This window comes from Mus musculus, chromosome 9 (genome assembly GCF_000001635.26).
Source record: "Mus musculus strain C57BL/6J chromosome 9, GRCm38.p6 C57BL/6J".
NCBI lineage: Eukaryota > Metazoa > Chordata > Mammalia > Rodentia > Muridae > Mus > Mus musculus.
In genome coordinates this window covers 58,899,412-58,925,262 of record NC_000075.6, presented here as the reverse complement: position 1 = coordinate 58,925,262, position 25,851 = coordinate 58,899,412, and the positions used below count along the sequence as shown (strand labels likewise).

Genomic DNA, 25,851 nt, shown 5'->3' with positions numbered 1-25,851 from the left:
AATTTTTAATTGTTACTTTTTGCCATAAGCCAAATTTTTCTCAAAATGGTCTCTAGTTAACTTTTACGGTACCTACACTAGCTTTTCTGTGTTCATGAGCCTAAATAAAAGACTGACTTAGTAGGGAGCATGTGCGATACATTTGTATCTCCCTATCTGGGAGCTCAGAAGAATGAGTTTAGCAATTACAGAACAGAAAGAATTCACGAACTTTGCCTCGTGGGTGGAATAAGGGCAAGGAGTCAAGAACCTTCAACTTTTTAATATTATAGCAAATTACTTGTCCAGTGTTTGTGTGCCTCCTATGCCAGGTACTATGCAGAATACTAGAAACACAGAGATGGTGAACAAGTAATGTTTGTTCTTCAGCATAAGCAGTAGTAACTGTAATAAGGAGGCCTTCAGTCATGGTAGTGATGATGCTGAAGCCATGAGTCAGCTCTAGGCAAGAACACTGGGCCATGAAGAGTGTCCAGAATTGATTTAAGGCGAATGCATTCTCATTACAGAGGTAGGGGTGCTAAATTTCATAGTTGACTGTGTTCAGATTAAGTGTGGGAATTATCCATTAGATTTCAGGCTCCACCCCCTTCCTTTGGTTTTAAGGGAGGCACCATAATTGAGAGATTCTAGACAAAGATTCAGAGCAAGGAAGAGTTTATATAAAAATATAGAAAGAATCCCAGAAAGATGGAGCCTGTGGTTGACCTTAAAGCATTTGACATAGCACAAGCATTCTTGGGGAAGGAAACTGGATGACCCAAATCACAGAAATAGGATCAAACAGTTCACATGCAAAGTAAGTCATGATGAAAGTGAAGGAAGGGCCACTGGATTGATCTGGTGCAGAAGTCTGTCCTGGGGCTGTGAACCTTCTGAAAATGAAAATACCTGTGTCTATATATATCTGCATTCCCCTTGGAAAATGACTATAGCTTTCATGAGCGTTTCAGACTTTGTGTCCAGATTGTTAAACCGTTGAACTAAAAGAGTCATTGTCAAATTTAGAATTGAAAGAGAAGACATAAGAAGTGGCCTTATTGTGTACCTACTGTGTGCCTTTCACTGTGTTGGGCAGTTCAGACATAAAGATTATTAAGGCAAACCTACTACGAGAGACAGACATTTAAATACACAATAGTGTGAGGGCCTACTATCACATGGAAAGAGACTAAAATAATTAGTTGGAGAGCTTTGGTTAAGAAAGAGTTGTTGAATGAGGTTATAGGCAGGAAGAATAACCCGTTCTGATGCAAGCCTTTGGAATTTGTAACGTGACAATAGAGATGCTGGCAGTGAAGAGGGACTTGTACCTCCTGAAGGTGTGGGGCATATAGAGAGGTATGAGTGCTGAATTGGCCTTTGGAGAGTATTTTGCAATTTACATTTTCTATTTGTTTCTATCTGTACCATTCATTGTACAGCTGATTTGAAAGAGTTACCGGTGCCTTTTAAAAGGATGGTATTTGCCTAAGCTTATCCAATGAGTCTACTGAAGGTGATGTTAAGAAAATTGTTTTTCTATTTTTTTCTCCTATTTTGTTTTTCTCTCCCTTTAGTTAAGTTGGAAGAAAGTTTCCACAGCAAAAGAAGTGTGACAAACCCTACCTGTCAGGCTACACAGACTGTGCAGTTGACATTGAACAAATGGCATGATTCATGACTAAATAAAGCAAACAACTATTAAAGTGACTACATTCAGATCTTTCTACATCTATAGCAAAACAGATCTTATGGCATAAAGCTGTTGTTGGAGAAAAACAATTTTCTTAAACACTTTTTTCCTTGGCCTTAAATCTAATGGTGTCTATCACAGTGACATTAATGCTAAGAAAACTTATTTTTAATGCAGGAATTTCTCCCAAAGTATAGACCTGATCAGCTAGCTAGGATTTATATACTATCAGATGAAAAGAATATTCTGAAAGGGTTGATGTATGAGCCATTGTAGAAGTTAGATCCAGGGTCCACAGAGGACCAGCTACCCCACTGAAGATACTGTCCTCATCTCCTTACTGAGCTCAGGGAAGTTGTGTTTTAAAATGACCAGTTTCTGGCTCCAACATTATAAATTCCCATGACTTGGAAAAGTTCTTAACATACCCTGCATCTCATTTGGTCAGTGCTAAGACTAAATTAGAACAGAAAAGGGAAGAAGGATGTAGCGTGCTAACTTACAGTAAATGATGGCTGTTTCTGGCCTTGACGCCCTCTCTCTAACCGGTTTATTGCTTTGCTGCTTTTCCCCTGTGCTTGTGTCCACACATCCTTTCTAAACATGGATCTGACTGTCATGCTCCTGTTCACTGCCTGTCAGAAAATCAAAACCCCATAGCAGATCAAACATTCCTCCCTGTCTGGCTGTTGCTTTCGACATTATTTCTCCCACATCCATTCTGTGGTACAACCATACAAGTCGTATAACATTGTCTTTCCACTTACCCCTCCCCCCCCCCCCGATTGCCCCAATGACAAATAATCTTCTCCTAGATGTCTGAGAAAACTATTTATTTGTAATACCAAGAAATCTTCACCAGCTCTTCTCTTCCCTTCCCTAAGGAACCCTTCACACAGCAGAATCCTGTACTCTCTACTATCTCATTACAGCCACCATATGAATCTGTCAGCATTTATTAATGTACCTGATTCTATGCCAAACCGAGAGTTCTTTGTGAAGGGGGCTTCTGCCCATCCCTGCGTTCCCAGGGCCTGCTTAGTGTTCAACAGCAGAAAGGTCTCTTCCAGTGGAGGTTGCTTCTGTGTGCTGCCTTGTCCCTCTACTAACCTACAATTTGGGGCTGAAAAAGAGGGCTCAGTAATTCAAAGATTTATTGTACAAGTCTAAGAATTTGAGTTCAGATCCCCAGCATGCGCATAAACCTAGGCGCACCCCTGCCGCTCCAGCTAAGGACTGGGGAAGGGAGCAGGGGGATCCCAGGAGCTTGGGTCATGCTGCCAGGCTGAAGCAGGTGAGCGTCAGGTTCACTGGAAGACCCTGTCAAGGAGCATGGCAGTAGAGTGTGATAGAAGACGATATCTGACACTGACCTCTGTGTCACACACAGAGATCACACAGTTCTGTGTGGTAAGAGGGTGTATATAAGCACATGTACTCCTGAGTTTGTAAATCACAAGATTTCTTTTGTGTATTTTTCTTATTTTTAATAAATTGAAGATACTGAGTTATATAAAGGAAAATGTACATAGCCTAAAAATACTTCAATCAAGTCAATTGTCTTTTATTGTTTCTAAAACATGGCCTTTGTGACAGTATTGCTGAGAATGGCTATTGTGAACTGCAGTAAATCTAACTTACATCTTGATCTCTTGGAATTCTCTTTTTCCAGTTCAGCTCCCTGGCCCAGCACCTAATATCCGTGCTTATGCAACGTCACCTACTTCTATCACTGTCACCTGGGAAACACCGTTATCTGGCAATGGGGAAATTCAAAATTACAAATTGTACTACATGGAAAAAGGAACTGATAAAGAACAGGTATGAAGTGCTGATATGATTTTTGGGAGAAACACTAGATTCTAACTCTAAAGGGTTAGAGATACAGCTCAGCAGTAGAACATTACCTAGCGTACAAGATGTGCGTGTACTGTAGCCTCCACCCCAAACCTTACAAAGCTCTCTGGTTCATTGAAGAAATCAAAGGTGAAGGAGATGTATAGGAAATTAAGTGATGATGGTATCTGTTTTGTTGTACCAAGATTTATTCTGTGGTTTTTACCAGCAAGGGCTAGTAAGCATCAAATAATATCTCTAAATAAATTGCTATTGATTATATTTAATCTGCTTTTACTATAAATAATATTCTGTAAGAGGGTTAAAACTGTTATGCAGAGTTTGTTCATTTTGTATTTCTTTTAGCTTGAGCTCTGTGTGTGTGTGTGTGTATGTGTGTGCACACACACGCGCACATGTATGTACAGATATGTATTCTATTTCTTTCAAGGATATTGATGTTTCAAGTCACTCCTACACCATTAATGGACTGAAGAAATACACAGAATACAGTTTCCGAGTGGTGGCCTACAATAAACATGGTCCTGGAGTTTCTACACAAGATGTTGCTGTTCGAACATTATCAGATGGTGAGCTTTTTCCTTTGTAACAGAATACCGTTCTTAGTGCTCCTCATCAGTAAAATCGTGTGCTTTGATGTGAAGAAACTTTTATTCATGCGCCCGTTGTACCTCCTGGCGAGCCACTCACTTTTTTGAGTATTTTTTTCTTACATGTAAACTTCAGGAAACACCAACTTCATCAGCATTGCTGTGAAACTTCACTGGAAAGCACAGACAGAGCACGTGGAACCTAATATTAAATGGGTTCTCCGTGGTTTTAGTACAGTCTTCTGAGGGGATCAATTCCGTGGCTTGTTCACAGCACAGACCATTTTATGGCTGTGGGATGATCAGCCTTACTGGATGTACCAGTCATATTTAAATATTTAAAAGCTACAGTTTGACTCCCTTAAGCAGATGATCAAACATTTACATCAGTAATAAAGAAGCAGGCATATGTGCCTGGTTTGTAGTCCATGAAGAAATATACAGCTTTGGCCCCCGTTTTCCCACCCAAAATACTTAACTTCAGTCCAAATCATGATGTCACATCAACAAGCAGACACGTCAAATTGAGAGAAGTTCAGCAGCTGTTTTTTTTTTTTTAATTTAGATGGCCTTTAGAATTAAAGATGGCCTCAAATTCTTAAAATATATTATTAATCTTATAGAAAAATCATCTAAATTAAAGGAGAGTAAGACATAGGCTATAAAATATGTGGGATCTTTGGTTCCTAGATACCTGAAACAAAAATATCTATGTAGGACACTGCCAGCACACTTACTAGATCTTTCTGGTATTAAGAAATATTGGTAAATATTGAACATGTTATATATATATATTTGATACCATTTACTAATCAAAATTACAGCTTCCAAATGTGATTCTTATGTTTTAGTTTGGTTAGCGCCTGCTGTTATTCTCAGGAGATATTGAACTATTGAATTCTGATATTCAGATATTGAAATAGATGTGATCTATTTCAGAGTAATCTGTCACAGTGACTTGCAGCATCTCTCAGATATATGGTAGATAAACCTATGCCGTTCTCATTATGTACTATAATGGGAAGAATATAGTAAACTTTGCAGAATGTTAGTAATTGGTAAAACTAGAAGGGGAGAGTGGTGTTCATTATACTATTCTTTGTTCTTTTCTTTGGACATGATTTTTTTTTTTCAGATAAAAAGGGAAAACAAAAGATAAATTATAGTTCATCAATCCAACTGCATATCCAGTTGGTCATGATTTGAGAGAGGGGGAAAAAGGCTTTTACAGCCTTTTAAATCTATATGTAAGCCAAATTTTAACTGCACTAAAATAGGTTGGCCTACTGACCACAGTACCACGGGAACTGAGTGGAGTGACGTTTATTAACATGGAAGTTTCTTAACATGGGGATTTAAAGGCAACACTTTGGAGTAAGGAAAATCCTAGATCTTAGGCCTACTAAAAGGGATGGCTTGATCAAGTAAACCACATAGAAGCTCATCTGTAAACAACACGTACATGAAATGGTACAACAGTAAACTCCTGTGGGAGCTGTAAGGACTGAGTACCTGCCAGAGTAGCTTGTAACAAACCCAAGTTCTGAGGGTGGGGATTACACAGTCACAGTTACGTTGAATGTCTCCATCGCTAAGTTACTTCCTAACAGGGACATGTTTTCAGAATAGCTGGACCCTACTTCAGACCTTACAGCTGAATCTCAGACTTGAAGCCCCTTATCTTTTCCCTAGGAACAGGTCAGGACAGTGAGCAAAGCACTTCAGTTCAGAAGGTCTTTATTTCTGTATCTGCTCACCAGATGATAGGGAGTTGAAAAGTCCTGATGAGTAGATGAGGTAAGAAGGGCTAGAATTAGCATCTGGTGGTAGAGAGCAAACTAGTTAGCTCTGCTTGAGTTTTCTTTGCTGTCTGTCATCACATGAAAGGAGAGTATATGAGCCATCAGTTGTTAGATGCTCTGTTGTTAAGCTCCAGTACATTAGGAACTTTGGTTATGTAACTGTTTCACCAACAGACCCAAACTCTTCACACCTAAATGCATGTTGTCTGACACCTTGGTGCGTTGGGAGTTCACTGATTGCAGCTTTCCTTGTTGAAATGTTTTTAGAGTCTAGGGCAGTGTTCTCAACCTTCCTAATGCTTTGACCCGTTAGTACAGTTCCTCATGTTGTAGTGACCCACAACCACAAAATTATTTCAAATTTTGCTGCTGTTACAAATTGTGATGTAAATATCTGATGTGACCCTGTGAATGGGTGGTTCGACCCCCAAAGAAGTTGCGACCTGCAGGTTGAGAACTGCTGGTCTAAGGGTTCAAAGCTACTTACATTCCTAAACTAAGTATCTGATTTCCAGAATTATAACCTGATTTTAGTAAGGGTGGATGCTCATATGAACGAAGCATGGCCACACTTCATCCATTGTTAGCTGGGTTGAGACCTTCTAGTCACATTAGTATTAATTAACATGGTGGGTGATATATGGATGGTTGAATTGTTTCCTTTTTCCTTTAACCTGTCTAGTTCCCAGTGCTGCTCCTCAGAATCTGTCCTTAGAAGTGAGAAATTCAAAGGTAAGACTTCGATTCTGTTCACTTTACTGGCACCCTGAGCCTCAGAGGGAACGTAGAGAGTCAGAAATGCCTTGGGCAAACATCAGAACAGTGAATGCCAGTGTTGTAGGAATTCATTTGCTTTGAAAAATACTAACGTGAAATTAGGATGTAACTGAAAACACCTAAAATCAAACAGGAAAATAAGACAGCATGGGTATAAAAAAGCTGGGCTAAGAACTCACTTACTTTACTGTTTCTTTCCTTTCTCTGGTACTAAAACCTCTTTAGCTTCCTATTAAAAGTTTTTTCTATGTTTACATAAATATGACATTTTAGATCTTAACTATACAAAATCATTCAAAGAAAGTAGGTTGCTTATGATGACATGATGCCAGTATAAACCAAAGACAGATGGGTGTAGATTTGGGTATCTGTTCATAGCATCCCCCCTGGTTCAAGTTCGTGTATATCAACTATGTGTGCTTTTCAGATCCCTCTGGGCAACATATATAAAGAAGTCTTATCAAAAGGTACTATGGGATGCTGCATCAGGAAACATACTTCTGTTCATTTCAGGGCTTGTTTGTTTGTTTTTGTTTTGTTTTTGGACAGGGTCTTACTCTAGGTAAATATACATATACCTACTGGCTTGGAATTTTTGTATAGCCCAGGCTAGCCTCAAACTTGTAAACCAGCAGTTTCGGTTTTCTATCCACCACTCCTGTCCACAGAAATTACTTAATTACACCTAATTTGCATTCAAGAAAGGAAATAATTCTTATACCAAACAATAGTTTATTTCCTAATCAGTATGCTTCTAACCTTATATTTTCCTTCTAAAACCTCTTTTGGGATTTCTGATGTTTTCATTCAGACAGAATACTTCCTTAGGAGATAAGTCTAGACTCAAGCAGGTATGTCCAGGCTGTGTCTATAGGCTGCATGCACACTAGAATCGATATTATGCAGCCTAACCCAAGAATTATAGACTTAAAATAGGGCTTTTTAGTAGTTTCTCTTGTAACATGGCTCTCAAGCATGAGTTTTTGTAGATGACAACATCATGTTACATGCCTAGTAGAGCATACTGCTTTAATAATCTCCTCTTAGAGAGATTTGAGGGTTTTTTTAATTAAAGTTTTGTTTTTTTGTTGTGCTAGTGTTTTGTTTTGTTTTTTGTTTTGAGTCAGGGTCTCCCTGTGTAGTTCTAGCTGGCCATAAACTTACTATATAGATCAGGCTGGCCCTAAACTCACTATGTAGATCAGGGTGGCCTCAAAGTCATAGATACCTACCTGCCTCTGTCTCCCAAGTGCTGAGATTAATAATGTACATCACCACACCCAGTTAGTTAGAATTATTCTTGACTATTAAATAAGTAACTTGGCGAGGCTCCAAGTACCAAGGGTTCTATATGACCATTCTCCTCTTCCTGCAGTGAAATTGGGTTTTATAGCATGTACAGTCAGGAACAGCCCTTTGACATTTCAGTCTTTTCCTTGCACTTCCTTTCCTCAGAGTATAGTGATCCACTGGCAGCCCCCTTCCTCAACCACACAAAATGGGCAGATAACTGGCTACAAGATTCGATATCGAAAGGCCTCCCGAAAAAGTGATGTCACTGAGACCTTGGTAACTGGGACACAGCTGTCTCAGCTGATTGAAGGTAAGCTGCTTTGCATATAGTCAGTGGCTAAAAGGTGGTTCTTTCGTAGACTTGAAATTATGTTAGTCTAAAACTGCTCTAAGCAGTTGTTTTATATAAACAAATTAAAAATGGTTTACAAAAAATTGTAATAGCTTTTGATACAAATTAATGGAAAATACTCTGGTGGATTCCTCCATCGCTGAGGAGTTGAATTGTGTTTGATTTTTAGTTCCTTTTTATCGTCTCCACATTTTTGGAGTTTATAACACTGTAATCTAAAAATGTAAGGTAAATTATACTCAACCAAATTGGTAACAAAACTTAACACATGCCAAACTCAGGTGAATGCAAAATATTTGAATAGCTGCAATATTATAGTTACATTTGCTGCTATGGGCAATGTAAAGTTTTAGAAAACTCTATCCGAAATGGCTCTTTTGTATAGTTTTCTTTTTCTGTATAACAAAAAAGGATATATCTTACCAGGTGGACACAAATATATATCTAATAAAAATATAGATCACTAAGAATTCTTCCTTATACGACTATGAAGACTGGCTAAGCAAGGCCAGGATTCCTTTACAGGATATCTTGAGAAGCAGCAGATGTAAATGAGGGTAGAGTCTAGGCATTGCTAACTAATAAAAGCAAAAGCAGGATCCATTGTGCTCAGACCACAGCTAAGTACCCGCTGAATTAAGCATTATCCAAAACCTCTATAGATGAAAGGATAGCTATTGTCTAGAAGCATGTTCCAGTATCCAGAGAATGAAAAGCTGTAATCTGCATGAACCAACATTGAATATGCAATGTGAACAAAAACAGATTCCTGGAGGCTTGAAGCATTAACTTGAAGCTTGTTAATGAAACATGCAATATAGATTAATAGGAGTCTGTGTCAGACATCGAATTACACGGTAATCTATAGCTGGACAAAATAGTTGTTGTAGCACTTAACACACATTACTGTATCTTTATGTCTGCTATGTGCCTTAGTTTTGCTTTTTTGGGGGGGGGGGTGTGTTTGGGTTTTTTTGAGTCAGGGTTTCTCTGTATAGCCCTGGCTGTCCTGGAACTCACTCTGTAGACTAGGCTGACCTTGAACTCAGAAATCTGCCTGCCTTTGCCTCCCAAGTGCTGGAATTAAAGGCATGTGCCACCACTGCCTGCTTAGTTTTGCTTTTTAAACTGTCAAATTATTTAGAGGGGAGAGGAACTCGGCCTTTTTATATTTACCTCTCTTTTGCCTGATCTTTCATATATTCTTAGCCTTCTAGAGGGTATGGAATGATAACTAAATAATTGGAGATCGTTATTGAGCCATGTTTGTTTTTATTTAAGGTTTTGTCCATTTACAATTACAAATACATGCAGTATTCTCTTGTACTTTCTGACAAGATAGTATTAGTAATGGACCTAGAGAGATGTGTCAGTGACTAACACAGGCTGTTCTTCTAGAGGACCTGGTTAGAGTCTCAACTCCCACATGGAGTCTAAGTACAGTCTCAGGGAACCCAACATCCTCCTTGGCCTCTGAGGGCACCAGGCATGTACATGGTGCACATACATACAGACAAAGCACCCATACATATAAGATAATAAATAAAAGTAAATTTTTAATGGGGGTGGGGGTAAATTGACATGCATCCAGTACTTGTTCCTCTCTCTGTCCTTGCTATTTGTGGGCAAACAGATTTAGGATGGCACCTACAGGGCAGAGCCTTCTGTCTCTTCTTACTATATGCCAGGATTGGTTACCTTAGCGACAGCATACCTTGCATCCCAGCCTAGTTACTTATATTTTCAATATCTCTGTCTTTATTGGGGTTTCTGTACTATACTACTGTCCAAAGATCCCAGTTATTTGGATATAGAGAAGTAGGATGATTTCCCTAACCCTAATGGTCAGTATCTTGTATTTAAGTGCTCTAAAAATGTACATGTGAATGGATGCATAACTAGTCATATTAACTGTTATCCTGCTTTGTAGAAAGACTTTTATTTGTGAATCTTTGTTGCTTTTACTTCGGTAAATCATACACTTTACTAAAGCTGGGTAGTAAATAAAGAGTTACATAATAGAAAAGTTTGGGTTTTCTTCTTTTACTATAAATACACTTGTTCAACTGGTTATTGAAAAATAGATTTCTAGGCCATATTTGATGTTGAAATTATTTCAGCTGTGGTTATAGCAGGTCTCAAAGAACAGAGGTAACCTGATAGGAGTTACATCTTTACATTCTTTTCTGGGTTTTGGTGTCTTCTGAACCCAGCTGATTTTGTTCCTTTGTAACAACTCTTTCATTATCTTTGGTCATGGTTTCCTTTTTGACAAAGTTGACGGGATTGCATTAAGTAATCCCAAAGGTGCCTCCGTGCTCTTAAACAGAGAAGCTCTTAACTTCCTGGGAGGATTGGTCTTTGCTGTTTATCCTAGGGTGGTGTGGGCACTGAGAATTACCCAGGGGTATATTTTGCTTGTTCTTTCTGAACTTACACTTAACTAAGCTGTGGACTGAGTTGGTTATGTGAGATGTTTCCTTTTATAGGAGATTACTAACTTTGTTTTCCAAAGCTCTTGTTTCAGCTTCTTTCTTACGTTTGATTCTCAGGTCTTGATCGGGGGACAGAATATAACTTCCGAGTCGCTGCTCTCACAGTCAATGGTACAGGTCCAGCAACTGATTGGCTGTCTGCTGAAACTTTTGAAAGCGACCTAGATGGTAAGATTCAACAGCGAGCAGGAATGGCTCATAATAGATAGTAACTATCACCAGTGAGGCAAATGGAAAGCTTTTGAGTTTTGCTTGTCTGTGAACATTGGAATGTTGTGCTGCTATTGTTTCTGTGAAGCAGTAGAGTTCCTAAAGGGGTCATTGTTTCCCAGACATTGTGAAGAAGGAAACAAAGGATCAGGTTCAGAACAATAAAAATGTACAGGGATTTGAAGTTGAGTTTTTTTCCTGAGGCCAGTAAGTAAAGAGATAATTGAAGTGTTAGCCTGAGCCACATCAGTGTGTGCCTATGTTTCATTTGCAGCTTCCTTTTTCCTGAGTCATGGAGATCTTGTGCTTTCTCTCACCTTTTTGTTCAATAAGTAGTTTCAGGTGGTTATGTGTAGTTAGTTCCTTTAACAATGATGGTGCCAGATTTGGGGAGACCAAAGACCTATTCTGAGTTTCAACTAAGGTAGCAATTTATGTCTTGAGAAATATACATGAAAGATGTATTAAACTGTTACCTTTAAAATCTGTTAGTCATCTAACAGCTGGCTTTGGTGCCAGTTTTTCTGGATTGTTAATTATCTAGGGAAATAAATAATTGGTATCATTGTTGTAATATAATGTTTGATTAACTTGTTCCAAACAGGTTTCTAGTTTGTTGATTTATCTTTCTCATTAAACATGTAGAGTTTAGGGAATGGAATGAGCAACTGGGTTTTATTTTCTTAGAAAAAAAAACAAAAAAACAAAATCATAGACCGTATTCTACTGTAGTTATAGATTCTCTTTTAGTTCTTGGCCTAAATATTGTTAAAGCCCAAATATTTTGACAGGAGCTAAACAACATTCACCAAGGATAAGGAAACATCCTACAGAGAATACATCTCATTTTTTTCTGCTTTCCTTCTCAGAAACTCGTGTTCCTGAAGTGCCCAGCTCTCTTCATGTCCGTCCGCTCGTCACTAGCATTGTAGTGAGCTGGACTCCTCCAGAGAACCAGAACATTGTGGTCCGAGGTTATGCCATCGGTTACGGCATTGGCAGCCCTCATGCCCAGACCATCAAAGTGGACTATAAACAACGTTATTACACCATCGAAAACTTGGGTATGCTTGCTAGGTGGAAGGGATAACCATGCATGTCATTTCTTCCATTCTAAATTTTATTACAGTATAATTTTATTTTTACAGAAAGATTGTAACACTTGGTGAAGGAATTTTGCCATATTCTTCTCCGTCCTCACCCAGATTGTGCAGGATTAACTCTTCCACATTTCCTTTACCCTTTTCTGTTTTTTCCCCTGAGACATACAAAGGTCAGTTGCAGACATGGTAACTCTCACTAGTCCCTAACATGAACATGAAATTCTACTAAAGTTGTTCTAAATAGCCTGCTTATTGAAATAAAGACATTAAAATTGAGATAGGATTTTCATATTTGGCATTTTTCTTACCGTTGTCCTTTATGACAAAAAAAAAAATGCTGTTTTCTGGTTCAGGATCAGTGTTGAGTATCGTTATCATGTCTCATTAGCCTTTGATTTAGAGCCAATTCTGTGGTTTGTTTGGGTTTTTTCCTTCCTGATCTTGATGAATGACATTTGAAAATACATACACAGGCCGTTTATGTTCCTCAAATTAGGTATGTCCAGCATTTCCATATTACGTCTGGGTTTGCATACTTTGTGAGGAATGCCATAGTGTTGGGTTTTGTCAGTGCCTCATATTAGACACACAGAACGATATCCAGTGCCTTTGACATGTTCCTTTGTAATAATATGTATTTCGTTAAGAAGATACTTTGATTTTTGTAAATACTGGGTTTCCCATCAACCTCACCTGCTAGTTTTAGGACACATATAGTAGGTTGTTACCTGTCAAACTTTAGGAAGAGTCCACTAGGCTCTTGTATTACACAAATTGAAAAACTAATTCTATAATTTATTTTTAAAAAGCAAATAACAAAATAACTATCTTTGAAAACGAAAAAATTGGAAAATGCATACTACTTAACTTGGTAGCTTACTTTTAAAATCCTGGAGTCTCAGTGGTGCTGGTGCGTACATGGAGGTTGTGCATTCATGGGATGGTCAGTACTTAACATAGTCAGTTGATCTTTTAACAAAAGTGATGAAGTCATTCAGTACAGAAAGGATATCTTTGTAACTAAGGACATGGGAATAACCAAAAAAAAAAAAAAAAGAATGTCTATATGGAAGGGGAAAAAAGAACAAAATGCCACAAATGACCACAAACCGTAAAATTGACAAAGAGGAGTCAGTGAGAAGACTCAGTGGGTAAAGTACCTACTGACAAACTGAGTTCAATCCCCCAGCCACAGGCAAGGTAGAACTAACTTCTGTGATTCATCCTCTGTGTGTGTGTGTGTGTGTGTGTGTGTGTGTGTGTGTGTGTGTGTGTGTGTGTGTGTTAATTTATACCTGCTCACCACCTATGTGCAGTGTCCATTGATCAGAAAAAGGCATTGGGTCCCCTGAAAGGAAAGTTAGAGGAAGTTAAAGGCAGTTGTAAGCTGTCATGTGGCTGTTTAATCTTACCCGAGTCCTCTAGAAGAGTAGCCAGTGTTTTTAACTTCTGATCCATCTCTTTACCCACTCCTTCATCAAAAACTTAATCTTCTGCTCTTGAAAACACATCAATAAAAATAAAAAGGCAAGCTGCAGATAAGAAGAAAATATCAGCTATCCAAATGTCTGACAGTTTGATCCTAGGATATGTAAGAATTCTTACAACTTAGTAAAAAGAAAACCCAATCAAAATGAGCATAAGATTTGGATGGACTACACTAAAGAAGACCTATGAGCAGACAGTAAGGGTGTATGGTAGTATATGAAGATTTACGAATGGAAAATGAGCATGTTAAAAGATGCTTAGTACTGTTAATTGTCGAGAGAATTGCAAGTGTAAAACCTCAATGAAATACCACTGTATGTCCTCTAGAATTCTCACATTTGCTGTTAAAAATGCTGATAGTACAGCTTTGTAAAGTGGGGGTTTATGTATAAAGTTAGGCATACAACTTAGCAATCCCACTCAGATGCTTAACCAAGAGAAATGAAAACATGTACCCACTTAAAGGCTTAAAAAAAGATACTTTATTTATTATAGCCTCAGGAGGGAAATATTATAAATTTATATCAATTAGTTAATAGTAAATTGTACTATATCTTTGTCATAGAAACTACTGAGTAATTAAAATTGATAGGATTGGCTATCAGTATATACAGCAGAAGAAATGAGTCTAAGAAATGTGCTGAGCAAAAAGCTAAACACAAAATAATGTATAGTTATTTTTAAAATATTAAAAAATATGCAAAACAGCTACAATGACAAATTTATAATCTATGGTTGCATCCTCAGTATTAGAAATTGATGTTTAAGAGCATAGCTACTTGGAAATGTCCTAATTTCTCTATTTAGGGATTAATTACATGAATATATTAATTTGTCAAAACTTACTATCCCTTTAAATACATTTATTTTATGCTAATTTTATCTCATAGTTAATTTTAAAAGCAAAATTTTCTTTAATAATGAATTATGGACCATCAAGATAACTGTCTTAGTGGTTTGGTTTTTTTTTGGTTTTTTTTTGTTTTTTTTTTTTTTTTGCTGTGACAAAACACCATTACCAAAAGCAAGTTGGGGAGGAAAGGGTTTATTTAGCTTACACTTCCATATTGCTGTTCACCACTGAAGAAAGTCTGGACAGGAACTCACACAGGTGAGGATCCTGGAGGCGAGAGCTGATACAGAGGCCACGAAAGGGTGCTGCTTGCTGCTTACTGGCTTGCTTCCCATAGCTTGCTCAGCCTGCTTATAGAACTCAGGACCACTAGTCCAGGGTTGGAGCTATCCATAATGGGCTGGGCCCTCCCCATCAATAACTAAGAAAATGCCTTACATCCAGATCTTATGGAGGCATTTTCTCAATTAAGGTTTCTTCCTTTCAGATAACTCTAGTTTGTGTGTCAAATTGATGTAAGAGTCCCCAGCACTGAGCGAGTAAGATGCTTTCCACCATTCCTAGGAACCATGGGACATCATACATGTGTGTGACTACTCATGTATGCACATAAACAAACATAAATAAATGTAACTTTTAAAGTTAAAATAATAATATAATGAATTGATTTCTGTGGCTATAACTACCTTTCCAAATTGGATTTTCATTGTTAATATTTTTCTGAAAGACTTTTCTCTTAATTCATAATCTTCTCTGATGAATTTTTTATTCAAACCATTGCTTTGTAGACATCTTTCCTAAGAACAGCTTTAAGTGCCTAACAAATGAGTTCCCAGATCTTTTATGGAAGAAAATAAACAATAGTTTTTAAATGTAGTCAAAAACAAAATATACTTTCTGTTTTTCCTTCCAAAGAGAGACAGATCAGCTGAACCCAGGCGGCTTCTCCACATGAGTAGTCTTATAAGCAATTGTTGGATCGCAAAACCAAAGCTTTTCGGTGGATAAAAATGTCTCTGTGATGACCAGCCTCCCACTGTTTCCCTTAGGAAACTTCTGAAATAAAAGTCCTTTACATTTCAGTCAGGACTCTGTCGTTGACCTCCTGGAACTTTCAGTCTAGGGGACAACCAAAGTAAAACACAAGAAACAAGTGAGTTAAAGTGAAGTTGTTCAGAGAGAAAAAGCTGAACAGGGCACACAGAACAGCCCACTAGAAATAGAGCGTGGCTTGAAAGATGTAGCCAGAACAGTGTGAGGCAGAGTGGTGAGAAGGACCAGTCTGCTCAAAGAGTAAGCAGTGCACTCTTAGGAAAGACTCGGGTGTTCGTCCTGAGCATTAAGAGTGGCAGGGCCATGGAGGGATCTAAGGTTGGGAGATGAGATGGAGGGTGAGGAAAGATTTGAGATATCCCAGAGCAAGTGCTGAACTACTAGAAAAGCAGTGTTTGTTGAGAAATCGTGAAAACAAAATTTGTTCAACATAAAGTAAAATGTGTTTATTAGCCTGACTTAATGTAAGATTCATGGAATATAAAGTGAAAGAAGCAAGTCAAAGTTGAAGATGTTTATGTAGGAATTATCTATTCATCAGACTTAAACTCTCCTGAGCTTGAAGGATCCACCAGAGCAGTGGTTCTCAACCTTCCTAATGCTGCAGCTCTTTAATACAGTTCCTCATGTGGTAACCACCAATCATAAAATTATTTTTGTTGCAACTAAATAACTGTAATTTTGCTACTGTTATGAATTATAATATCAATATCTTCTGATATGTAACCCTGTGGAGGTTGAGGATGACTTCCCTAGAGAGATTGTTCTCTTAGTCTCCTTGCAGAATTACCTATAGGCCATCAAATCCTGGATTATGCCTTGTCTAACCAAGAAGTTGACTGCTCTGTGTTAGGACGTTCTCTGGAATATTTTTGACACTTCACTCTCAGTTTATCTCCTGCTTCTCTACCTTAGCTGTGAGGTCAGGGATGGAAGGGGCTTGATTTTCAAGCTGCACCTGAAGGCATATATCATACAGTGAGCACCTTAACCATTAGTAGCCTCCAGGAGAGGAAGACTAGTCCACCTCACTCTGAAGACTAACCCAAGAAGTTGATGGAACCAATTTTTTGTAGTAAATGTACTTCTATCTTTATATCTTTTCATATCCCAAAGCAAGCAGCCCAATTAATAATTTTTCTTTAATTAGATAGACACTTTTGTATCTTTTTTAATCCTGTAGAGAGCATTAAAATCTTGTTTTCTCTCCCTCAGATCCAAGCTCTCATTACGTGATTACCTTGAAAGCATTTAACAATGTTGGCGAAGGCATCCCCCTTTATGAGAGTGCTGTGACCAGACCTCACACAGGTAGGACATCTGTCTGTCTTGGTCACCTGCACTTTTCCCAACTGCTTATGTAGAGTATGACTCAGGGGTCTCCCTGATGGGTGTTCATGAGCAAAACTCATGACAACTTGGAGAACAGACTTAGAATGAGTGATAAGCCAGCTTTGTAAAAGCTACCACAGAAGCATTTTGTATAGATGTATACACTTTTTAATATGTTAGAATCTAGGATGCAGAGTTTTGAGAGAATTATTCATCATGCAGGAAATATACACATGAAGACTATTACACTAGTGTAGCAGTTATTCATAAACAAGGACTGTCAATTTAGATTTTTAGTTATATATAAAACGAGTTACTATCACTTTATGAGGAAACAGCATTTAATCTGAACTTGTAAAATAATGAGTATGTGTATTTAGAAAACCTAGCCAGGAGCTGGAAAAACCCAGAGGTCTTTCTGAACTGCATTCCAGCTGTGGTCCTCAGTGATTTTTTTTTTCTTTCTTTTTTCTTTACTCACCCTGGCCTTTGCTTTGCAGTAGAGCGTGTGTCTGTCACATAGAACACAGCACATGCGTACATTCTTCATCAAATAAGTACTGTGATCTCTAAAATTCGTCAGTGCTATGCCATTTGAATCTGTAACGATCATGGCATTTACTGTACCTCATGGAGACTTGTTCACTACCTTATTCTGACTCCTAGAGAAAGTACAGCACACACTGCGACATGGTGTCAGTTCACCTCTTAAGGAAGAGGAATCTTTGGATATATTCAGCTATGAGCCATTTCTCTACTGCCTCTGCACTTAAGATATCAGCAAGTCTGAATTGGCTTAGCCATCACACGTCCAATGATGGGCAGTAGTAGTAACTCATGTCCCAAAATCCAGCCATATTTACTAAAAAAAAAAAACAGACTATGAGTTTTATGTTGCTTGTTCAGAAATTATACTCTGGATTTTAAGAGCAGTTTTGGTTTTTTTGTAATCTTTTTTCTGACAGCGGGTCACATTTTCAAGGAATTCGAAAAAATGCAAGCATGTGTATTAACATGATCACTCAATTACCATCTTTCAGTGTCTTTAGAGTATTGTTGACAATATGGTTAAGTACTATTTTGTTTAACATTTTCCTACAATTTTTCCTTTAAAAAAAAAAACACATTAGAAGTGCTCTTCTGAATGAATGAGGGCTATCTATTAACTCTGGATTTTCTTTCTTTTTTTCCATTTTTCATTTTTCATTCCATTATACTCCCCTGCATTCCCTTTTATTTTTGTTTATGTTAAAATGCCACTTCCCTTTCTTAATTACTTTTTACCCAGACACTTCTGAAGTTGATTTATTTGTTATTAATGCTCCATACACTCCAGTGCCAGATCCCACTCCCATGATGCCACCAGTGGGAGTTCAGGCTTCCATTCTGAGTCACGACACCATAAGGATTACCTGGGCAGACAACTCCCTGCCCAAACACCAGAAGATTACAGACTCCCGCTACTACACAGTCCGGTGGAAGACCAACATCCCAGCAAACACGAAGTACAAGGTACTGAACATTTGCCTTGAGAGCAAAAAGCTAATCAGTGGGATTTTCTTGTTTTAAAGTTCTTTGATTCATGCTTTTCCAGAATGCAAATGCAACGACGTTAAGCTATTTGGTTACTGGTTTAAAGCCAAATACGCTCTATGAGTTCTCTGTGATGGTGACCAAAGGCAGAAGGTCAAGCACGTGGAGTATGACAGCTCATGGCGCTACCTTTGAATTAGGTAAGTATAATGCAATCCCATGTCACATGACACTTCTTCTCTTTGTGAAATACGAAAGCCTGTAGAATTCACACTGTTATTGTGGCACATCCTATCACCTGCGTCCACTGGACATGGGCAGTGCACATACTGCTCTCGCTACAGAACCCGGTGGGCAGCCGCATTTCAGTTGTGTTTGCCATTTCAACTACTGTGAATTTTTGGGTCACTTTGCTAAAACAGTAGTAAACAGCAGAATAGTGCAGTGCAAGACAGACTAGGTTTTAGAAATTGCAAGAATTCAATCTCTGGTCAGCCATCTGCCAATTGTTTCATGAGCATGCCAACTAATCCTACTGAATCTCAGTTTCCTCCATCTTGTTTGGGGTGATAGCCCCCCCATTTCTACTTTAGTAGGTTATTATAAGGCAAAATGAGGAACAGATGGAAAAGCATGTGGGTGGGTAGATACAAGATATTATTGTATTAATCCTGCTTACTGGTAAATTGAAATTGAAAACAATGAAGTGACCTGCCCTTGACCCAGCAGTTGCCCAGCTGTGTTGCCTAGTCTGAACAGTTTGCTGGGTAATCCAGGGCTTTCTTGGAAAGCAGCTCTGTAAGATCCTTCGCTGGACTGGCCTTTGCTGTTTGTTAGTACACGTGAGGGAGAAAGCATAACTAAGTAGATGAAGGAAAGAGTAGGCGGCCAACCTTGAGACCCTGTTTCCCCTGCACTTTGCTGGGGTAAGGATATGAGCAGCCTTGAGAATCTATGTATTCTGACCTATTTCTGTGCCTGGTGAAAACCAAACTTCCACATTCTGTGCAAACCAGTTTTGCCCTTCTGCACAGTTGCTTAGAATTTCTCCAGGAAAGGGGATTGGACTGGAGAGTTAGGAATACAGTATAGAAAGGGGCAAATAATTATTAGTTTGCTTTCTTTTCTGTTTATTTTGTTGTTTGTTTGTTTGGCTTCGTGTTGACACGGGGTCTCACTGTGTAGCCCTCGCTGGCCTAACACTCACTGTATAGACGAACATGACATCCAAGTCCGTCCCGCCTGCCTCTGGAGTGTTGGGATTGAAGGCATGTGCCACCACACTCAGTGTTTCCATTTAAGAATATCTTTTTGCTTTACTTTCAGCTTACTGACCAATAAGAGAAAATTTTACTTTCCCTTAGGAGTTCATTTCACTAGGCTCTTCCATTTTATATTAAAACTCGAATGTTTTAGGAAGCAGCGATTTGAAGGAATGCTTGATTTGATCATTTTCCTACTTAGCTATTACATTAGACATTCTCACCTGTAACATAGAAAGCCATTTTCTTTTGTCATCTTTTGTTTGTTTGTTTGTTTTTGGTTTTGGTTTTGTTATTTTCGAGACAGGGTTTCTCTGTATAGCCCTGGCTGTCCTGGAACTCACTCTGTAGACCAGGCTGGCCTGGAACTCAGAAATCCGCCTGCCTCTGCCTCCCAAGTGCTGGGATTAAAGGCATGTGCCACCACCGCCCGGCTTCTTTTGTCATCTTTTCTGCTACATGAACAGCTTTTATTTATATCATTAACATCAGCAGTTGGTAGTATGCTTTCAGTGTGAGCTTAAAATGAAAAATACCAAGTAGTAAATTTCTTCTTAGAGGGAATTGAGCTTTTAAAAGCCATATTTGACTTTAAGAGTCAACTCTGAGCAAGAGAGAAAACTTTAACACTTTAAAATGTCCTACCAAATAAGCCAAATCAATTGAGAGGAAGTAGTCTGGGACAGTTATGTAACTGCTCTCAGTTTTGGTGCCTTGACCTCCCAACAAGGGACAATGGCACTTGCCCGTCTAGGTTGTCATAGCCTTAAGAAAATGCAAACTATAAAATACCAGATGGTAGTGTGTGCTTGGAACCACCTCCCAGTCCACAGGCCCATTCTCTATCCTCATGGTTTTAGTTTTTCTTTGATACTTTGTATAGTCTTCTTTTTATTAGAAATGATTGGTTATACATAGACTTGCATTATTAAAGCTGGGGGCTTTGTCTTTTTTCTATGCATTTGCTGTTCCTTATCAGTGAAAAGAATTGGAAAATTGAATTCTATTAAAATGGATAGTGTTTGTTATTTTGTAGTTCCTACTTCTCCACCTAAGGATGTGACAGTTGTGAGTAAGGAAGGAAAACCTAGAACCATCATAGTGAATTGGCAGCCTCCCTCTGAAGCTAACGGCAAGATTACAGGTAAGACGCCTTAGACTGGGCAAGTTCTGTGTCATCAATAAAGTGGGGATGTGAACCTGGCTGGGTCCTTGTATGGAGTGTAGTGAGTCATGTTGGTCCTTGAAATTGAAGCAAGGGTAGCATGGAATTGTGTGTCTAGCCAGTAGTGTTACTTAACAATATATGGTGGGACAACCTATTTTTCTACTGCAGCTTGATGGGTACGTTTATTTTCCAAAATGCTGTCCACTCCCCAGATGACTTGCTTTGAACTTGTGTGTCCAGTTTTACTGGAAATTATCTAGTCTGTATAGACTGTGCTTTTCTACTTACAAGCCCCACCAAATCCCATTAGGCTTTAAACCACCACTACAGCCCAAGGCCTGTCACTTCACAATTCTGTGCTCTTACTAGTAGAGTTAGAAGCTTGAATTACCCTAGGCCTACCAAAGATCTCAGGATCCCACCCCCACCCCTCGGCCCCCCCTTTGGACTTCAGAGAGAAATTCCCCATAGTAGAATACTGGCAGATGCTTGGAACCTGTGCCCCATTCATTAGAAGTTTGCTAAAGAACCAGTTGCCTTCTGAAATACAAGGAAGATGGCCTAATGACTCAGAAAGTGTATTTTGTCCCTGTAACTTTTTTTTTGTCTGTTTTGGTTTGGTTTTTTTGAGACATACATACATATATATATGTGTGTGTGTGTGTGTGTGTGTGTGTGTGTGTGTGTGTGTGTGTGTTTTATTTATAGTCCTAGCTGTCCTGGAACTCTCTGTGTAGATCAGGCTGGCCTCTAATTCAGAGACCAATCTACCTCTTCCCGCCTAGTGCTGGGCTTAAAAGTGTGCCACCATACCTAGTATGTTCCTGTAACGTTTAAATAAGATGTCCTTTCCCAATAAATCCTAGTCATTTTCTTAGGTTCCTATTTTGCTTCTTCTATAAAAGAAACAAATATAGCTTAACTCAGATTACATTTTGCTTTGTCTTTTAAAACCTTAAATCACAATTTTGTAGTGTAGATCAAGAAGGCTTATGTTTGTAAGGCATCCTGCCTCATTTGTGGGAATTGAGTGCCCCCTGGTGGAAATATCTGGTGACAGCCTCTGTGACCTAACCCACCCTTAGAACTTTGTCAGGTTTTCCAATCTGCCGAGCATTTTCCTCCTGGGAAATGATTTTTATCATAATTGAGCATGGCATACCATTGCAGAGTCCCAGAACTACGTGATTCTAAGTCAGAGCCCTCATGATACTTCATTCAGATACTATATTGTAGACATTTATTGACTTTCAGATTGCAAAAAGAAAAGCAGAAATGGGATCTCTTTTTTCTATTAATTGCTCTGGACAGGTTACATCATCTATTACAGCACGGATGTGAATGCAGAGATACATGACTGGGTTATTGAACCAGTTGTGGGAAACAGACTGACTCACCAGATTCAAGAGTTAACACTTGATACGCCATACTACTTCAAAATCCAGGCCCGGAACTCAAAGGGCATGGGGCCCATGTCTGAAGCTGTACAGTTCAGAACACCTAAAGGTAACTCTCCCCGAGCCAAGGGTTTTACTGTGTTGTCTATAATGGGACTGCAGCATGTGGAGAGCACTGGTAATGGACTTGCCAGCCTCACTGTAAAGACTTCCAAAGAATTCCTCTCCTACCCACTGGCCACCAAATTGGTACTCTCCCAGTCCACCCAGAGGGAAACGTTGGCTGTCTGTATCTGGGCAGAAGAATTACAGTGATCTCTTAGTTTTTATCAGAGAAATCAGATGTGATTCTTTAGGTTTCTACAGAGTTATACTGCACAATATTCTGACAGATGTTTTCTTTCAGCACACACAGTCTCTTAACATAAAAAGTTTAGGGGCTGGTGAGATGGCTCAGTGGGTAAGAGCACCCGACTATTCTTCTGAAGGTCCGAAGTTCAAATCCCAGCAACCACATGGTGGCTCACAACCACCTGAGATCCTGATGCCCTCTTCTGGTGCATCTGAAGACAGCTACAGTGTACTTACATTAAATAAATAAATAAATAAATAAATAAATAAATAAAAGTTTAAATGTCAACTTTTGTGGAGGATGAGGTTAGAAGGAGCCATTTATGTAAAGCTCACGAAAAAAGAATATAAAATAGTAAGCCAGGCAAGCTTAGGCCAATTAAATGGAGTTGGGTACTGAGACTGTGGAGAGGTGAAAACCTGAATTTCTTTTCTATTATCAATTTACTTGGAAGTTTGTGGGAATTGTATTTTTCCTTTAAGACGTCTGTCTGTCCATCTTCAAAGCTGGTGATCCTTGCTCTTGTTTCCTCTTCCCCTGTGCTTGACCTGTCAGCGGACTCCTCTGATAAAATGCCTAATGACCAAGGTAAATGAGGAGATGGCCTCTCATTTTTTCTCTTTTGCAACCTATCATTAGCTTTTTGTTTCATTTTTCCGCCTGAAAATCAGTATCATGTGTTTAAAACCACACATACTTATTGGCCAGAGTAGTGTTGAGTCCATGTTTATAGCCCTTGGGATATCTGAAAAGCTGAGGGAGTCACTTAGAAGCTAACTTACCTGGTGGAAGAAAATTGAGTTGAATAAACTCTAGATTGGCATTAAGTGAAGATCAGGTTATCCTTAGAAGTTAAGATGCTAAAGTTATAAACAGTGATAAGCATTTGAGGCAAATGTGAGCAGTATAGCAATCTTTCATATTTAGTATTTTATTTAAGTGAAAAGTCAGTATCAAAATCAGTAAACACTGTATTTCACTTCTGACATACGTATATAATCTTGTTACATACGTGCTTATCTGTGACCAAGGATGTTAATTTATAGCTCTTTTTATATTTCTTCCTTAAACATTAAGTAAGACTGTTTTTATAAAAGGATAAAAAGCATGTGGCAAGACACTTAGGAAGGACGAGTCTTAATGTCACCTGTCTTGAAATCCTTGACTGGCAGGTTTTTCATTGTGATTGCTCTGGTGGCATGTTAGCTGCCCTTTGTGATTTCTGTCTCTAAGAAACAAGCTAAAGGTAGCTTTCCATATAGAGATAGAACACTAGAAATAAAGTTGATAATTGTTCTCATGGTTTAACAGTAATAATCAGAAATTCAGCTTTTTGGATCTTGGTTAATGTAAGAATCAGAACAGAGTATTGAGTTTCATGGCTTTGGACATGTGCTTGTGTTCAACAAGTCTTTTTTTACATGGGAGGGAACTGTGGGCATAGTGTTTTGAGTGTAGAAGCATGAGATTTCATAAAGCGTTACGCTGAATATGCAGAGAATGTAAATATGCCTTGCTGAATACGCTGAATATGCAGAGAATGTAAATACGCCTTGCTCTTTCATTTGATAACTGTTAAGCAGCACTTTGCTGTTCTAGTATTCAAAATTTTTCACCTGTTGGTATTTAGGGTACATCCTTTGAATTTCTTGGTTATTCTTTAAATGCTAAATAAAATATTGGGAAATGCAGGAATATAAACCAACTAAATCTTGGCAAACAAGGTGAGTTCAGTGGCAGCTTTTTGTTTGTTTGGTTGGTTGGTTGATTTGTTTGTTTGTTTATGTGATGTGTTCTGGAAAGTTTAAATGTAGCTTACGTGATAATCATGAAAATTTAAATATAAAGAACTTAAAATGCTGAGTATCTCTGCCAGTTAGATTTTGCCTGATGTGATAGCATATGAAGAACAACAGGAATCTTGAGGCTTACATAGTGTGTGTCACTTGGGAGATGATAGCCTCAGAAGTAAGAGGATGGAGTAGTTAGTAGGAACAATGGAAAAGGGGTCAGAGACTAAATTAAATCCTAGACTATGCCCTAGAAGTTCTGAAACTATACTGTAGGATCCAAGAACAACTGTTCTTTTCTTGTATAGATTTTTTACTTCTGAGAACATATCAAACATTATAGTTAGCCTCTAGATTTATTCTATTAAATGAAGTACTTATACAACTTTATATTCGGGCTCCCTTTGTTTCTTTTAAAATATGATTCTTTATAAGAGGAAAGAGGAATTAACATTAACTCTGTTTTGCAGAAATAAATGTATTTATACATTTCTAGTCAAGCTTTATTTGTGAAAATATCTCTTATAAGTGTTTACTAGAGCTCCGTGTACTCTGCCTCCATAAAGAGGAAGAGGACATCCCTGAATTTATGATGTTTGTAATAGTTAACATTTATTGATCATTTACTACACACAGAGCAGTATTCAGTGTCTCATGGTCTTAAATTTCCATTTGGTGTTGTAAACAGATGTCCAAGTGACTAATTACATGACTTGCCCCACAGCAAAGCACTGCCATGTAGTGGAGCTGGTGTTCACGGGCAGTCTTGTAAGCACTGCGTGCCATTAACGGTCAGGAGCAGCTTTTACTTTTTATGCTTGCTGGCCTCTTCTCAAGAGCTTGCCACTGCTTTCTGGCTAGTAACTTGGAATTGAGGAATATCTTTATGGAGGAAGAAAGAGAGAAACTGAAAACTAAGAATAAGGATTATAAAACAGAAATAAAATAAAGCCTGGGGTTTCTGCCTCTTTGAGGTCTGCTGCTGGGGAGACCTCACTCATTTGAACCTGTGACTATAGGAGCTCAGATGACAGTGTAAGCAACCAGAAGGAAGGCTTGTGTTTTGTTTGTTTCTGTTGCTCAATTCATAAGTGACAGAAAAGGAAGTGAGAATCTGATTTGAATCTCTGCTTATCTTCCTGCTCTTGCTTAAGTTAACTTTATACTTGAAAGGACAACTTCATAATCTGGGGGGGTGGGAGGGGGAGCCAGAACAATACTGATACTAGCCATGCCAGATCAGCATCACCAGGTCCTTTGGAGAATATACTTGTTTGGTACAAGCATCAGCCTCACTTACTCCCTCAGTCCCTTTTGTTATAAAATAATCTACTACCACATGTCCTCTCTGACCATCACTTCCTGGGCTAGAGAAATGGGAGGGGGTCCCCCACTTCCTGAACAGCAGATTGGTAGTTAGGTCATGGCCTTGAAACAGAGGCACCAGTCTTCTAGGTACCTCCTTACAC

General features: G+C 38.6%; 1 protein-coding gene across 10 annotated transcripts in view; it reads left to right on the top strand.

Annotated features, from left to right (window-relative positions):
* Neo1 (neogenin) overlaps positions 1–25,851 on the top strand; it is a 161,936-nt gene that overhangs the window by 111,352 nt on the left and 24,733 nt on the right. For 4 of the 10 annotated variants that reach the window (NM_008684.2, XM_006510847.4, XM_006510844.4 and 1 more), the window contains exons 10-21: positions 3,348–3,496; positions 3,963–4,101; positions 6,607–6,656; positions 8,157–8,304; positions 10,899–11,009; positions 11,921–12,115; positions 16,764–16,859; positions 18,169–18,392; positions 18,475–18,613; positions 20,712–20,819; positions 22,155–22,349; positions 23,148–23,180. In NM_008684.2, coding sequence (NP_032710.2) covers positions 3,348–3,496; positions 3,963–4,101; positions 6,607–6,656; positions 8,157–8,304; positions 10,899–11,009; positions 11,921–12,115; positions 16,764–16,859; positions 18,169–18,392; positions 18,475–18,613; positions 20,712–20,819; positions 22,155–22,349; positions 23,148–23,180 — 1,587 coding nt within the window. The remainder of the gene's footprint in view (positions 1–3,347; positions 3,497–3,962; positions 4,102–6,606; positions 6,657–8,156; positions 8,305–10,898; positions 11,010–11,920; positions 12,116–16,763; positions 16,860–18,168; positions 18,393–18,474; positions 18,614–20,711; positions 20,820–22,154; positions 22,350–23,147; positions 23,181–25,851) is intronic. The other 6 variants (XM_006510845.4, XM_030244108.1, XM_006510842.4 and 3 more) reach the window with 3 other exon arrangements.